General features: G+C 44.4%; 2 protein-coding genes across 2 annotated transcripts in view; one reads left to right on the top strand and one right to left on the bottom strand.

Moving 5' to 3' along the window:
• Window positions 1-1147: 1147 nt before the first annotated feature.
• On the bottom strand, window positions 1148-9677 carry DFFA (DNA fragmentation factor subunit alpha). The gene is made up of 6 exons (XM_010957557.3): window positions 9474-9677; window positions 7762-7923; window positions 6363-6505; window positions 3220-3409; window positions 2848-2996; window positions 1148-2107 (listed from the first exon to the last, which is right to left on the bottom strand). Exons 1-6 carry the CDS (start codon window positions 9607-9609, stop codon window positions 1895-1897), a joined length of 993 nt encoding a protein of 330 aa, XP_010955859.2. The 5' UTR covers window positions 9610-9677; the 3' UTR covers window positions 1148-1894.
• Window positions 9678-11179: 1502 nt separating this feature from the next.
• The window catches only part of PEX14 (peroxisomal biogenesis factor 14), a 117805-nt gene continuing 114344 nt past the window's right edge, over window positions 11180-14640 (top strand). The window contains exon 1 of the mRNA XM_074377459.1: window positions 11180-11283. Within this exon, the coding sequence (XP_074233560.1) occupies window positions 11248-11283 (36 nt within the window). The 5' untranslated portion in view covers window positions 11180-11247. The remainder of the gene's footprint in view (window positions 11284-14640) is intronic.

Here is a 14640-nt window from a genome sequence, read left to right as displayed (position 1 = left end):
AGAATACTGGAATGAGAACCAGAAGAACTGCCTTTGAATCCTGGCTTTCCAATTAGCCTTGTGACATGCGGCATGTCATTGACTCTCACTGAGCACAACTTTGCTCATGTATAAAACGAGAGGTGACAAGCCACGCCCTGCCTAGCTCACTGTTTTGTGGGGCACTGGAGGGGTGGGTGCCAGCACACAGCAGAATGCAACTGGTTATTACTGCCCCTCCAAGGACATTCTGAAAACGTGTGAGGCTGCTTTTAGCTGTCTCAGTCCCTGGAGGCTGCTACTGGCACTGAGTGGGTGGGGTAGGAGGTGGGGTACTAATCTTCCTGCAAAGCACAGACTGTTCCACACAGTGGAGAATCACCCCATATACCACAAGACTTTTATATATCAGGCTGCATGTTCATATGGATGAAAACCTCTTCCAAATTAGCCCCAAACCTATTTCGGTTTTATATATAAATACAAAGTATTTTTTCCAGTTTTATTGTTCCCTGGATTTTTTCATAAATGCAGCTACCTTGTAAATCAAGGATAGAGGTGTTATTTTATCCAGAACTTCACTGTTTTGGGAAACTCCATTACAAAAGGCAGTGCTGCTTGTGGTATTTGAGTTGACAATCGCTACACATCATGCCTGGCTGCCTCTGTCAAATTCACAGTAATTCAGTGTTTAAGTACAAGCATCTGACAGCTTCACTGTGCCTTTAGTATGGTCATCTCCAGACAGTGACATGCTGAGAATACATACTGTTTTATTGGAAATTATTTTGTTTCTTCTGAAATTTTACATTTGGGGGTATTAAGTTGATGAAAGTATGCCTATGGGTAGGTTATCAGGTCTGGCTTTCATTTAAGGATAATTAAGAAGGCATTATAAAATATGCTATTAAAAAAGAAATGGGGCTAATAAGTGAGAACCAGTGGTTGTAAAGCATCAGTAAGACTATGCTGAGTAGATGTGAGCCCTCCTCGAAGAAGGTCACAGGAGAAGGAAGAGTGTTTTTGGTTCTGTTTGTTCTTTGCACCTCTCCCTCACCCCAGGACTTATTGTTATGTTTCTTTACTTAATAATTAGCCAATGTATCTCTTAATAGCATTTTATTTTCCTCTAAGTATGCTTTAAAAAAAAGTCAAGTCAGTCAATAACTAATTATCTTTTCCCTGCAAGAGACTTTATTGTAGATTACCAAACCCAAAGAACAAGTTTGTACAGAAACAGGACGATATAAATCAGAAGTCTCTGCTTTGATCCAGAGAGATTTGGAGTCCTATCACATGGAGATCGATTTAATGACCTTTTTATACCTCCTGCTGATAAAACATATTAGGAAACTGAAAAGTTTCACAGTGGTACCAGATATAGTTTCATAATACTGAATTAGATATTAGAAATGGTGAATTACTCTATGTCCCTATGGTCTGCAAACTTAATATGTGCCTTAAACAAATGAAGAAATTCATTAACTTGAGAAACAAGTTTGTGGCCATCATCAGTTATGTTCTCTTCTGTCACTATTTCTCTTATTTCACCTTCTCTACCATTATTTGTGTTTAAAAATCCTGCAGTTCTATTTTTAGAACAAAAATAGTGGGTCTGAAATATGACAGTTTCTTTTCACTGCCCTTCCCAACTACTTTTAAACAGAGAACATAAGGGTGTGTAAGAGGTGGGCTATTGCTGGTGCAGCTCTGTGGTTCAAAAGAGGTGGACGAGCCATATGTGGAGGTCTGGAATAGCTTTTCTGGAGAGGGCATGAAGCCAGTCTTCCAGGCTGTTCCAGGAGAACATTCTCTAAGGCAGGGGGTAGAGAAGTCAGTAGCTACAATAATTAGGCTGAAGGCGTTTACTGACAACAAAAACCAAGGTTTTCTTTGGCGTATTTCTGGCTGCCAGCTACGTGGGGTCTTGTCTGGCCCGTTTGGGATTCTGCGCTTCTCCAGGCATTGAATTCTTCCTTGCTGAAAGGCCCCTCAGAGAATGCAAGCTCTGAACCTGCTGGAGGCGCAGGCCGAGTTCCTGATGACAGGCCTGCTGAACAGTTTCCGTCTTCTTTATGTCCCAGTTCAAAGCAACAGCCAATGCTTTAGGGTCTTCCTTGGCAACCAACTGCAGCAAGAATAAGAAGCACTGAGAACCAGCCCCTCTGCTCTCATGATTCTCTTTAGGGGAGCGAGAACAGGCAGTGTCAGTTTGTTGTGGCTTGATGCCGAGATGCCAGGTTTCCTTCATAGTAAATTGTCACAGGCCCTTTCTCAGCATACAACGCCCACGGGAAAGGCTCTCTCTAGAGCGTAGTTTACTTGGAACAACTATAACGTCCTCCGCTCACAGGAAATGTAGCCAAGCTCAAGTCACTACGGCTTCCTTCCCTCCTAGCTACACCCAGGAAGTACTTGGGACATGGATGAGAATAAGCAGCACCCACTCTGATGGGTCCCCTTCGTCAAGCCTCGGGTTCCCTAGCCTGAGAGCCAGCACTGGGGGATCCCCTCCAGCGGGCCTTTCCCAGGGGCACTTTATGGGCCTTGACAGACTACGGATCTTCAACTACTGACGCGAGCCACCTCAGGAGCCCGAGTCCTGCAGTTCCTCCCTGTCAGGTTCATTAGCTACTCTGCACTAGGGAATAATGTTTGATGATGTGAGGGAACATACCTATTTTGTTTATGATTTAGATTAAATGAGATGTTTGCAAATGCTTTGCATGTAATAAATAATAGGCAGATGGGCAGCTACGATTCAGGGTCTGGAGAGGTGAAAAAAAACCCATACAAGCCTCTGCAGGGCAACACTGCCCCTCCAGGGGAGTCCCTCTCTGCAGTTCAGGGGCCCTGGTGCTTGCCCACCTCCAAAGCCTCACTAGACAAACTCAGCTCTGGAGCCGCCTTCTCCCTTAGCGTGGTGAGGATCCGGCTGGAAAGCGCAATTTCGGACGAGCTCTCTCTAATACCCGTGTCAACCGTGTCCCTCTCGTCAGCGAAGCCGGCTCTGGACTCTGCAAAGCAGACGTGAAATGGAGATGAGCACACCACGTCCACATCCAGCCATGCTGACGAGTGGCCAGAGCCACTGGCTGGGCGGCCAGAGGCCTGTCCTCCTGAGATGCCAGCAGCTGTGGCTCCACTGTTTCGGACCACGTGATAAGCATCTGGCTCTGTCTCAAGGGAAGGCTCTCCTGAGTTCTCAGTATGACAGCCCCCCCAGCCAACGAATCCTACCTTGCTGCTTTGACAAGACGCTGCCCTCCTTCTCCAAAGCCTGGAGGTAAAGCTCCAAGAGCTGCTTGGATTGACGGGCTTCCTCTCTCTGGTCAAGAACCTGCTGGAGGGTGTTCTGGAGCCCCTGGACTGTGACCTGACTTTGGCATAGTTCCTGAGCCAGCTCTGAACATGGAACATCAATGAGCATCTGACAGACAAATACAGATTTTCAGAAACCCAAAAGCACTTTCTAAACATGAGGTTCTAGCTCTTAAATACAACAGTTTCGGAGACTGGTTCCATCTAGTTCCCAAAGTTACCTAATAAGGCTGCCTGAAAGTTGAGAGAGGCAAGTAATTTTTTCAATTTTCCTTGGTGAAAAAAAATTAGGAAAATAATGCCTTAGTGCCTTATTAAAAACAAAACAAAGTCCTCATATTAAAAAACCAATTGTTCATTGTACAGAATATAAAGGAAGAGGTTTATGATCCCTTGTACAATGAATCAGTCTGAGGTTGTTTTATGCAAAAGTTTTCTAATGATTTCAACCTTCAACATTTTTGTTAATCATGTTCATACTTTGAAAGACTATTTTAAAAATATAAACTATATTTTAAACTTAAATAACATGTTCAGTCTGTGAAATAAGGGAGAGCTCACTTATCATATCCTAAATCTTAAGAAGGCTAAGTCTTTTGGCACATCCAGCACTAGATTAAAAACAGTCTTCATGAGAGAAAGAGCAAACTGTTGAAATTCTTGGATAGTAAATCTAACTTCAGCTGCAGATCAGAATTGCTGTGGAGCTTAATAAAACCCACAATAATGAGCCTTCATTTCCTGAGCAATTACTATGTACCAGTGAGAAAATGGATGTGAAACTATCAGAACAGAGAGTGACAAGGAGGGTCCAGACTGGGGAAGGCCTCTTTGAGGAGGTGACTTTACAAGTTATCTTTAACTTTCATACTGCATCAATTTTCAAACAAGTAGCATTAATAAACATTCACAAGGTTCAAAATTCAAGAGGTACAAACCTTACAAGGTATGTACTAGTATTACCACCATTTTACAGATGAAGAAAATGAGGCCAGAGAGGTTAATAACTTCACAACAATCAGTTGGTCTTACTTCTAATCCTCAGGACCCTGTGTTGTAGTTGGTCTCTGTGCTCTTCCCTTCCCTCCCATCTGTTCTCACTCCCCAAAGTCCCCGTGATGGTGGGGACTTTCCTTTACCTCCCACGTGGCCGGCCTCTGCAAGTTCCCTTTAAGTGTCCTAAGCTTCACTGTGGAACCTCGCTGTCAGGGCTGGGCTCTCATGTTCTGGCATCCCTATTTTGGCAAGGACTATTGTGTTCCTTATTCTAAGGGTACATCATAATATGCCAGTCTATTGGGATGGGAAGGGATATCATGACCCCTTTTTGTTTCTTACAAAAAGAAAAAAAATCAAGCTTGCTCTTGCCTTCCCTCTGCCTGGAACACTCTGGCCCCAGCCTTTCCATGGCAGGTTTCTCTTGTCCTTCAGTGTCACCTCTTGGGACCTGCCAATGTTTATCAACTAAACTATGAATTTATTCTATGGACAAGCATGTGTGCAAAAAGACATTGGCCTAAATTTTTTGCAGCACTGACTGGAATAGCAAGACTGATGACAACCGCATGTCCACCAGTGGAGAAGACTCACTCAGTAATCATGGTACAGGCACGAAATGGAGTACTATGCAGCAGTAAAAAAGAGCGAGGATGTCTTTTAGAAAATGATTTGAAATACTCTCTAAATCTTTCTTTAAAAGAGAGTAAATTTCCATTTGTGTAATACAGGGGACGAGGAGAAAATATAAACATATTTGTTTGTATATAAAATATCCCCAGAATGGGAAACTGACAGATTGGTTGTCTCCAGAAAGGGAAACCGGGGTAGCTAGGGGCAGAAGTCAGACTCTTCCTGTATATCCCATTTTTACCCCCACAAACAACTTTACTGAAATATAATTCACATACCATACAATTCCCCATATAAAGTATATAATTCAGGGGGTTTTAGTATAATTAGTTGTTTTTTTGTGGTTGTGCAATCATTACCACAATCAGTTTTGGAACATTTTCACCACCCCAGAAAGAACTCTCTACCCATTAGTAGTTACTCTCTATTTCTCCTCAAAGCCCCCCACCAACCTTAGCCCAAAGCAACCACTAATCCACCTTCTATATCTATGGATTTGTATATTCTGGCAATTTCATATAAATGCAATCATAAAATGTGTGGTTGTCTGGCTTCTTTCACTTAGCATAATGTTTTCAAGGTTTACCCGTGTTAGAACGTGTATTCATACTTCATTCTTTTTTATGGTTGAATAATATTCCGCTGTTTGGACAGACCACATTTAATTTATCTATTCATCAGCTGGTGGATATTTGGGTTATTCTGTTTGCTACCAGTATATCCTTCTATACTTCTTGGATTTTGAACCATGAGAATGTATTCATATTACTCATTCGAAGTAAACATACAAGTTTAAAAAATAACCAGAAGGTCACTTCCTTCAAGGGTCCTTCCTTCATCTCCCAATTACAGTAGCCCCATCACTCCTGGCACACTGGCCCCTCTTACATGCTTCTTGTCTGCCTCCTTCCACCAGAATTTGAGTTCCATTAGAGCAGGGACTATGTGTGGCTTGTTCACCACTGTACCCCTGGGCAAAGAACCATGCCAGGCACAGGACAGGGGCTCAATAAATATTTAAAAAAAATTAACACATACTATTTTTATCCTGATTTTACTGGAGAGGAAACCTAAGCAGAGAAGATAAGTCACTGGCTCAAAGTCATAGTGATAGAGCTGAGATTTAACCCAGCTATTCTAACTCCACATTCTTTGGCAGTACATCCTTGACCCACACAATGGCCTAAATTGATCTAGGTGGGGCCTTGGCTTCTGTATCTTTACAAAGCTCCACTGGTGATTCTGAGGCAGGGTGAGGGGTGAAAAATTCCTACTCTAGGTGAGAGAATTAGACAATGGAGAGCCTTGGTTGTCATCTAAGAATTATTTTTAAATTACAAAATAATGAAATTATGGCAAGATGCATGGAAACTAAGGTGCTGGAGGCAGCAGAGGCCAGAGGAACGTGGCTGCGGGTTTCGGAGGAGGCTTACCTGGAGGTCCTCCTCTGACAGGAGGATGATGCTGGATAGATCTTCTTTCAGCTGCCTGGCCACATTCTTCCACTTCATCCCTGCCCCGCTGTCTGTTTCATCTCCATCGAAGGACTCTTGGGTAATCCAAGCTGTACCTCCATCTGACACGTGGGAGAAAATGCCAGTTAGATTGACCTGAAGTGCTGTTTTCACTTCCTCCCCCAACACAGACCTTGAGGATGTCTGCACATCCTTCCAAAAGACTATTGAGAATAATTTCAATGGTGAAGGAAGCACTTTTTCTCAGAGATTCGCAGGAGAGCCAATCCCCATCTGGGACCTTAATTTCTCCTCTTGTCCCATCTTCAAGTTATTTCCGTGGGAAACTGCTCTGTATTCTTCTATGAAAAGAAGCCACTTAAATCCAGTGTACGGCCATGTGAGATACTCCCACACTTCCCTTCTGGTTAGTTTTTACATCTGTGGGTGTGTTGTTTCTGCATACAAAAACATCCATCCTCAACAGCACTTCTCCTGTGCCTGGGGATGGGTCTTATCCTTGATTGGAGGAGCTGTAGGTACTCTCTGCTGTCCCTGGGGCCCAAGTACAAAGGTGGCTGGGAGAGCCACTGCTGAAGGGTGACTTCCTTCCTTTAGTGGCACAGGGACTCTCCTCAAGACACCTCTTTAGCTCTTTGATCCTTGCTCATCATACCAGTTCTCTTTGTATCTGCAGTGATGATGATGATGATGACAGGTAACATTTACTGACCGCTTACTATGTACCAGGTAAGATCTAAATGCTTTCCATCCGTGGTTCTCAACTGGGAGTGATTTTGCTCCCCAACAGACATCTGACAATGTCTGGAGGCATTTTTGGTTGTCAGAATTGGGGTGAGGAGATGCTACTGGCATCTAGTAGGTAAAGGTCAACGATGCTGCTGAACATCCTGTAATGCACAGGACAGCACACCCACAGCAAAGAGTTCTCCAGCCCAAAATGCCAACAGTGTTGTTGAGAAACCTTGGTTTGGTATGTGCTATGTTCTAATATCCTTACAACAACCCTAGGAGATGGGTACTATAATTAATATCTCAATACAGGGCTGAACAGTTAGATAATTTGCTCAAGGTCACGTGGCTAGTAAATGGCAGAGCCAGGATTCAGACCAGACAGTCTGACCCCACCTACAGCACAGATCTTTTTGTCCTGCTGCATTTTAGTTGCTGTCGGTCTGAGCTATTTGAGAATTGAGCCCGTCTCATTCATCTTCACCCCAAGACTCAGCACAGAAGGTGCTCAGTAAACATTTGCTGCACAAATACCTAAGCACCCAGCCAAACAGCCACCAGGTGCCCGTGCAGTAAAAGGAATCATGATGGGTGGTATATTTTATGTATGGCCAGCACTTCTTACCTGAATTGCTGTAAGCCCACTTCTCATTACCAGCCAATGCCACAAACTTGGTATTGGAAGGCAGACACAGGAAGTAATCATCGTCATCCACTATGGTGCCATCCTCTGCCAGGACCAGGGTGACTGGTGCCAGGGACTTATCGATGGCCAGAATGTCACAGGCTGAGGAATGAAATATTTGGTAATTGACAAGTTACATAGGGAAATTACATCTGTACTTGTATTCTCAATATGTATGCCCCTAGAGCCTAGAAAAATCCCTGGTAGGTAAAACTGACTATAATGACGACCACTACTACTAATATAACACTTACCACATGCCTGAAATATAATACTAACAGTACCACATGTACTGTTTAAGTGCTTTTCATATATAGTATTTAATCTCACAACAATCTTATGTATCAAATGTCAAAAAGAAAAAAAGAAAATTTTAAAAAAGAAAGAAAAGGAAAAAAATATGTTCTTTGCAGTATTTTTCTTTGCAGTCTTACTAACCTATAAGAAAGTATAAGAGAAACAGAAGGCCGAAGTTTGTAACAGTAGCTTTTTATCTTTATGATCACTGGGCGAGAGGGTTTGTCCAGGGCAGGTCTGTACCATCCCATTTGGCAATGGCAATGCCTAAAATACTAATGGGACTAGAGTATGCAGAGAGGTAGCCACGAGACTACAAATACCATTGGCCAATGTTGTCTATCACCCAAATAGAACAGCAAGCCTTGCACAGGCCGAGATCCAGAAACATAAGCACTTACACAAGCCTCTGTGCCAAGTGCATCCAGCCACTGCACTGAAAGGGCACTAAAACTTAAGCACCCTAATGCCAAGAAAAAAACAGGTAAGCACCCATATGGCAAAAGCCACGTCACTAAAGCATTTAGAGTGCTTTGGCTGTGTCTGGGTCTCTGAAAGACTTCAGTCTGATATCTGTTGATTCTGGGAGGAAGCACTGAGCACTGTGACACACACCTAACTACATGCCTGCGAATGACTCACACGTTTAATTTATAGAACTTATTTGGGTAAACAATTTATTGCCACAGGCTAATAAGTTGTAAGTCGTTTGAATATATCATCTCCTTGGAGAGTCCCAACAATCCTGTGAAGCAGGGCTGGAAACATACCCACTTTGCCCTTGAGAAAACTGTGGGTAGAGACATGGTTAAGTGCAAGGTCAGGCAGCTAGTAACGGTATGGGGCTCAGAACTCGTCACTCACAACACAAGTTCCTTGTTTGGACCTTCGGAATGGTGGGTAGCAGCTCCCTCTTTACCGCATAGGTACCTGCCAGAGCTGACTGTGGAGACCTGCCCCTACTCCGCCGTACGCTCAGCTGGGAACCCCGGTACCACCTTAGGGAGCCCGAATGCCAGGAATACACTGGGCTGGGTTTGATCCCAAATCTGAGTCGTGTGAGGCAAGATATCGAAGTCTGCCTTAATTTGCATATTGCTTCCCGTCTGCCTTTCTACCATCTGAGTCTCACACAAGATACATTAAGTTAAAGCGTTTGTAAACGCTTTGAAGCTGACAAGTCGCTATCCCACATGAGTCATTTCTGGCTCAAGGCTCCATTCGAGTCACAAGAAGCCCCAAGTCGCCTCTCCAGACCCCGCCTTGCCCAGCCTGACATCCTCACCTCCCCCCCCACAGGCTTCCTTCAGCCCCGGCCCCAGCCCCTCAAGCCTTCACCCCAATCCCGCGCCAACCCTTGCTCCTCAGCTCCTCGAGGCTGGAGGCCGCCACGCCGTGCTGTTCCCGGCTGTGGTTGCGTCGCAGAAGACACTTCTTTAGAGCCCGGATCTCGCCCGGTTCCGGAGCCGGGGCGCCGCTGGCCACCTCCATCCTCTTCAGGGTAGGACCTGACCCACGCAGCGAACTCAGGGAAGCTGGGCGCGGGAGTCCGCCCCAAACCCGCGGCATGCTGGGAGACGTAGTTTTCGCTGTAGCAAATCACGCGTGGGACCAAGGCACGCCGGGAGATGTAGTTCCAGTTGCCGCTAATCACGTGCGGCTCCGTGTGTGCGTGTGTGTGTGCGTGTGCGTGTGCGTGTGTGTGTTTCCCAATCTTATATTTAGGAGTTACAATCGGGCATTCACCAAGAGATCAAGAGGGATTTATTTTGCATTATGAAGGACACGCAGGTGTACTCTTTTGAACAGTTCTATTTGCGTATATAGATGCATAATACTAATAATACTTAAATAAAACGGTCTGATATTGTACTCTGTTAACTTGTTTTCCCTTTCCAACCGGAAAAGATCTATAAGCTGTCCCCATCTTCAGGCTGATCTGAAGGAAGTCAATTTTAAAAATTGTTGAGTGTAGTTTTCAGTCTTCCTGAAAACAGCAGAGAAGCATAAGATACTCGGACATTTCCAGTCGTTCGATTCTCTGCTTCAGCTGTGCAAATCAGATTGGGACCTCGGGACGAAATGCTCAAGTAACTAGATTAAAACATTAAGGTCTCAAAGAAATCAGAGAGAAAATGGGAAATGCGAACCACATAACTGTTGAGATTATCCAGATGCTGCTTGACAACATATTCGTCCTTGTTCTAATACTGTTACTTACGGAAAAGTCTCTGGTTTTACCCCTGAAAAACTAACATTTAAGATGAAAATAATGATAAATTATCAAAAATCTCCTTGCTTAAAAGGGGGCATTTTATATTAACAAGAAATAATTGTCAGTCCATATTTCTTCAGGGTCAACTTCTTTCATTTTTTGTTTATGAAAGGAAATCGATATTATCTCATTAAAAAGTAGACATTTAAAACTGGTAGGAGGAATTAACAGAGGAAACCCTTTTGAATAACTCTATCATTGATCAACACACCACCGCAAAATGAACTGACTGATAGTTCTAATGTATGCAACACTTTTGTGTAATTTTACAATTAACTTAAAATCTAACAACTCAACCGCTGTAAAATAATGATTCGTAGAACCTCCTCCTCTCCAAAAAGCAACCTCTTCTGTATTCTAATAAGCCCCTCATGCTGCGAAGATACTGTAATTGTGTGTGTGTATTTGGCCTAGACTTGAGAACGGGGGTTGAGTCTTAGATGTTTTTATTTCTAGCGCCTACCAAAGTGCCTGGCAAATAGTAGGCACCTAACAAATAGTACTGAACCGAACCATTAATCAATTATTTTCCAAATTTCTTCACAGTCATTTATGAAATACTTAGCAAGTCCCTACATGTGCCCAAGGCACTGTGGGGATGGACAAAGATTTAATTAAATAAAAATGACACACATCTAAGGATGCAAAAAGGACAGACTTCAGTATTCTTGGAAAGCAGAGACCTAATGGAAACTCTGCGTGGTGACCGTGACATGGGAGTTCCCCTCTCCTTCCCTAGTGGCCCCCATCGACAGGCTCAGTTCCGGCTACTTTTGTCTGGGCAAGCGAACGAGAGCCAGGGCGCTTGGGAGAAACCTCGCCCAGCTGCGATAGATTAGTCAGGCCTCAGAAAGATGGCGTCCTCGGAGCAGGCAGAGCACCCGAGCCAGGTAAGGGGAGTGGGATTGCCCCGCCGCGGTTGGCAGGGACCCTGGCTGGAGGGGGCGCTCGGCGGACGACTGGGAGCCGGGTGGGTACCCTGAGCCTCCGCAGCCGGGGTCCCCGACCTCTTGCCCCCTCCGGGGCCCCGCCCCTCCTCAGGTCCTAGCCGCCAGGCCCCTCCCCCGGTGACCCCTCTTTGACCACATTCCCGAGCCAGGGCTCGGGGGCGTCCTTGGGTCCCCACTTCCCGCTGGCCAGCCCCACGGGTCCCACTTGAGCTTAGCTAGGACGGTGGCGGGACCCTTGAGAAGCCTCCAACCTTGAGCTGCGAGGGCCCCTGCTTGAGGAGAGGGGTGAGAGGCTGGATCGTTCCCGGCCCTTCCCTCCGGGGAGGGCCTGACTCCATCAGGGTTCCCAATCGCCAGCCTCCCGGGTGGCCCCGCTGCCAGCCTCGCCGTCTTTAGTCACCTTTGCGCTTCCCCTGCCAAGTTGGAGGGTCGGGAATGTATTGGGATCCTCTCAGTGCGTTGATAGGAAGGGGACTCACTGTAAACAGACGCCACCGAGCTTTTCGCTAGTGATCCGTCCTTGTTTCCCAGAGTTTGGTTTTCTCGGTCCAGGGCTCCAGTTTTTCAGCCACAGATTCAACCAAATTCCACTCCAGTTAGGAGAGCGCGAGGACCAGTCCTCATGTCTTACATCTGCTGTAAGGAAGCAGTGGATGATTAAGGCCTCTGAAGGCTTTTGTAGTCCAAAGGTGGGGTAGGATGGGGTGAGGAGGATGGGTGTAAGCGGTACCTTACAATTACTGAGTGTGTGCTATCATGCCGAGGACAAATTACGTTTATTATCTCGCTTAACGCTCATTACAACCTTTATGAAGTACAGGCTATTAACCGCCATTTTACAGGAGTGGATACTAGGGTCTTGTTAACAAGCCCCGAATCATGTGCCTGAATAAGCCTGGTGTGTGTGACTCCACTCGTTAAGTTTAGTAAGGATTAGACAGAGGCGGAAGAAAATGGTTTCAGCCTGGACCTCATCACTCATCTCTCACCGCGTTGAAACACCTGTGGACTTTTTAGCGGCCTCCTGGTATTTCACTTCCTTGGCAGAACAACACCACTTAGTGTTTCTTACTCTTTCACTCTTCACAAGTCTATTACAGGAATTGCACTTAGAGGAGTTGTGTGTTCCCCAGACCAGCTTCAAAGCAAATGATTCAGAGATGTCTGGATTGTAAAACATGGGAAATAACTAGGGCTGATTCTGGTCTTCTCACTGTCAGAAATTCTGGATTGTGGGGCGTAGCCTGAGAGAAGGGGGCTCTCCTTTCTTGCCTTACCCCACTTAGCTTGCTGAAATGCTGAGGCTCCTCAGACTCCGGGCTTCTCTGAACTGTTAAATGTTAGGAATGTCCACAGGCTGGGATTAAAGAGTGCCAGGACATTTAATTTGTCAGTGCTGTGAGGGTTACTAAAAATTTTGCCACTTAGAGCCTTTGCAGTGCCCAAGGATTGCTTTGGTTCTGGAAATTGTTCTCTCTTACAATGCTTAAGGGGGCTTGGCCAGCGCTTGTTTGGTTTTCAGTTCTGCTTCTCCTTTGCCCTCCTTTCCAAAGCTGGTAGAGATAAGGCTGCATCAGAACATGCTGGCAGCTTCGGGAAAAACTTGAGCACTTCATGCCAGATCCTGTCACTATCTGACAATAAGCTGCAAATGCACGCGTTTTACGTGAACCCACTCTCTTTAGCTGCTGCTGCTTATTTCATTTTCAAGTCCTGATCAGCTGGTTTCCCATTTCTTGAATAAAGCAGAGTGGAACTGAAAGAACTGTTTGGCTATTTCCCCCAGACCTGGTTTGTATGTGAGAAGAACGCTTTACACCTGTGGGACTGAGCCAGTGTTCTGTCTCTCGGAAAGTTTGTGAGTTCGCCTTGTGGCATCAGTCTCTCATTTTGAAAGATTAAGGATAAATAACCAATACTTCCTTTGAAAGTCAGTGTAGGGCAGTGGTTAAAAGTATGGAGTCTGAAACCATCCCCACTGGCCTTGAACCCTAGCCCCACTGCTTACCAGCTGTGTGATCTTGGACAAGTTACTTGACTTCTCTGGCCTTAGTTTCCCTGTCTGTAAAATATGAATAATACTAATTCCTGTCTCATAGCATTGCTCTAAGGATTAAATGAATTAACTATTTTAGAACGGTGCCTAACAGTGTTATCTATTGTTAGTCCACTCAACAAACTCTGGAGTTTCACTCACAAACCATCTAAGTCTTTCCTTAATCCTATTATAACATCTTTTGGGGTGTGATTTTTCATATTGTTGACACCAGTCCACTAAAGTTAGTCTTTTATTTACTCTAAAGTAATTTCCTTGAAATTTAAAGGAACACCGTGAATGCTGGTGTTTATCCTACTTGTCCTTTGTGACTTTTAGATTTCAGTGATATACTTGCTTTTTCATTATGGCGTAGTCCTTTAGTCTCTCCTCAGAAACAGTTTGTTGGGATTATATTTATTGCTTCATATCCTAGTTCTGTTTACTCCACATTACTCTATTTTGCATGGCTAATCTCTTATCGAAGTCCCTTCTAGTCGGTACATGTTATGGCCCATTGGGATGGGAAATGTTATCCCTATTTCTGTACTTTTCCACCAGCTTTTCTGTCTTTAGTGGAGAGCAGAGGCATGGTTCAATCTGATTGTTTAATGGTTATTGAATATTGCGAATTATTACAGAACGTGGATTTCAGTTCTGTTCAAATTCACTGGCTATAGTAAATTTTGGACTGAGAAAACAGAAGAAGGGAAGGAAGAAGTGTACAGCAAAGACATGGAGCGGAAGAGCATGGCCTTGCGTCTTCACAGACTTCTGTCTGAACTCCAGCACTCACTTTTGGACTTGTCACTCCATGTCTCTGAGCCTCAGTTCTCTTTGTAAAACTGGAGTAATAATAATTACCCTAGACGGTTGCTTTGAGGGTTGGCTGAAATCACAGATACTAAGAGTATGTGGTGCACATTAAGTGCTCAGTGAATGTTACTTTCCTTCTCCCAATCTCTGTATGCAGTTTTGGAAATTACTGAACTCTTGACTAACAGTAGCTCAAACAAGCTATTTTGCCCCTCTATTTTGAAAGATTGCCAACCTATAGAAAAGTTGAAAGAATAATACAGAGAACTCCTGTAAAACTCCCACAAAAACCACCAAGATTCACAATGTTTACATTTTGCTGAATTCGCTTTATCTCAGTCTCTTTGTAAATCAATATATTTTTTGAATGATTTGGTAGTAAATTACAGACATCTTGATATTTCATCCTAGAATACTTCACCTTGTCTCTCATAAGAGTAAGGTTA

The sequence above is a fragment of the Camelus bactrianus genome, chromosome 13 (assembly GCF_048773025.1).
Source record: "Camelus bactrianus isolate YW-2024 breed Bactrian camel chromosome 13, ASM4877302v1, whole genome shotgun sequence".
Classification (NCBI taxonomy): domain Eukaryota; kingdom Metazoa; phylum Chordata; class Mammalia; order Artiodactyla; family Camelidae; genus Camelus; species Camelus bactrianus.
The sequence above is the reverse complement of the archived record's forward strand: the minus strand, read 5'-3'. Positions and strand labels throughout refer to the sequence as shown.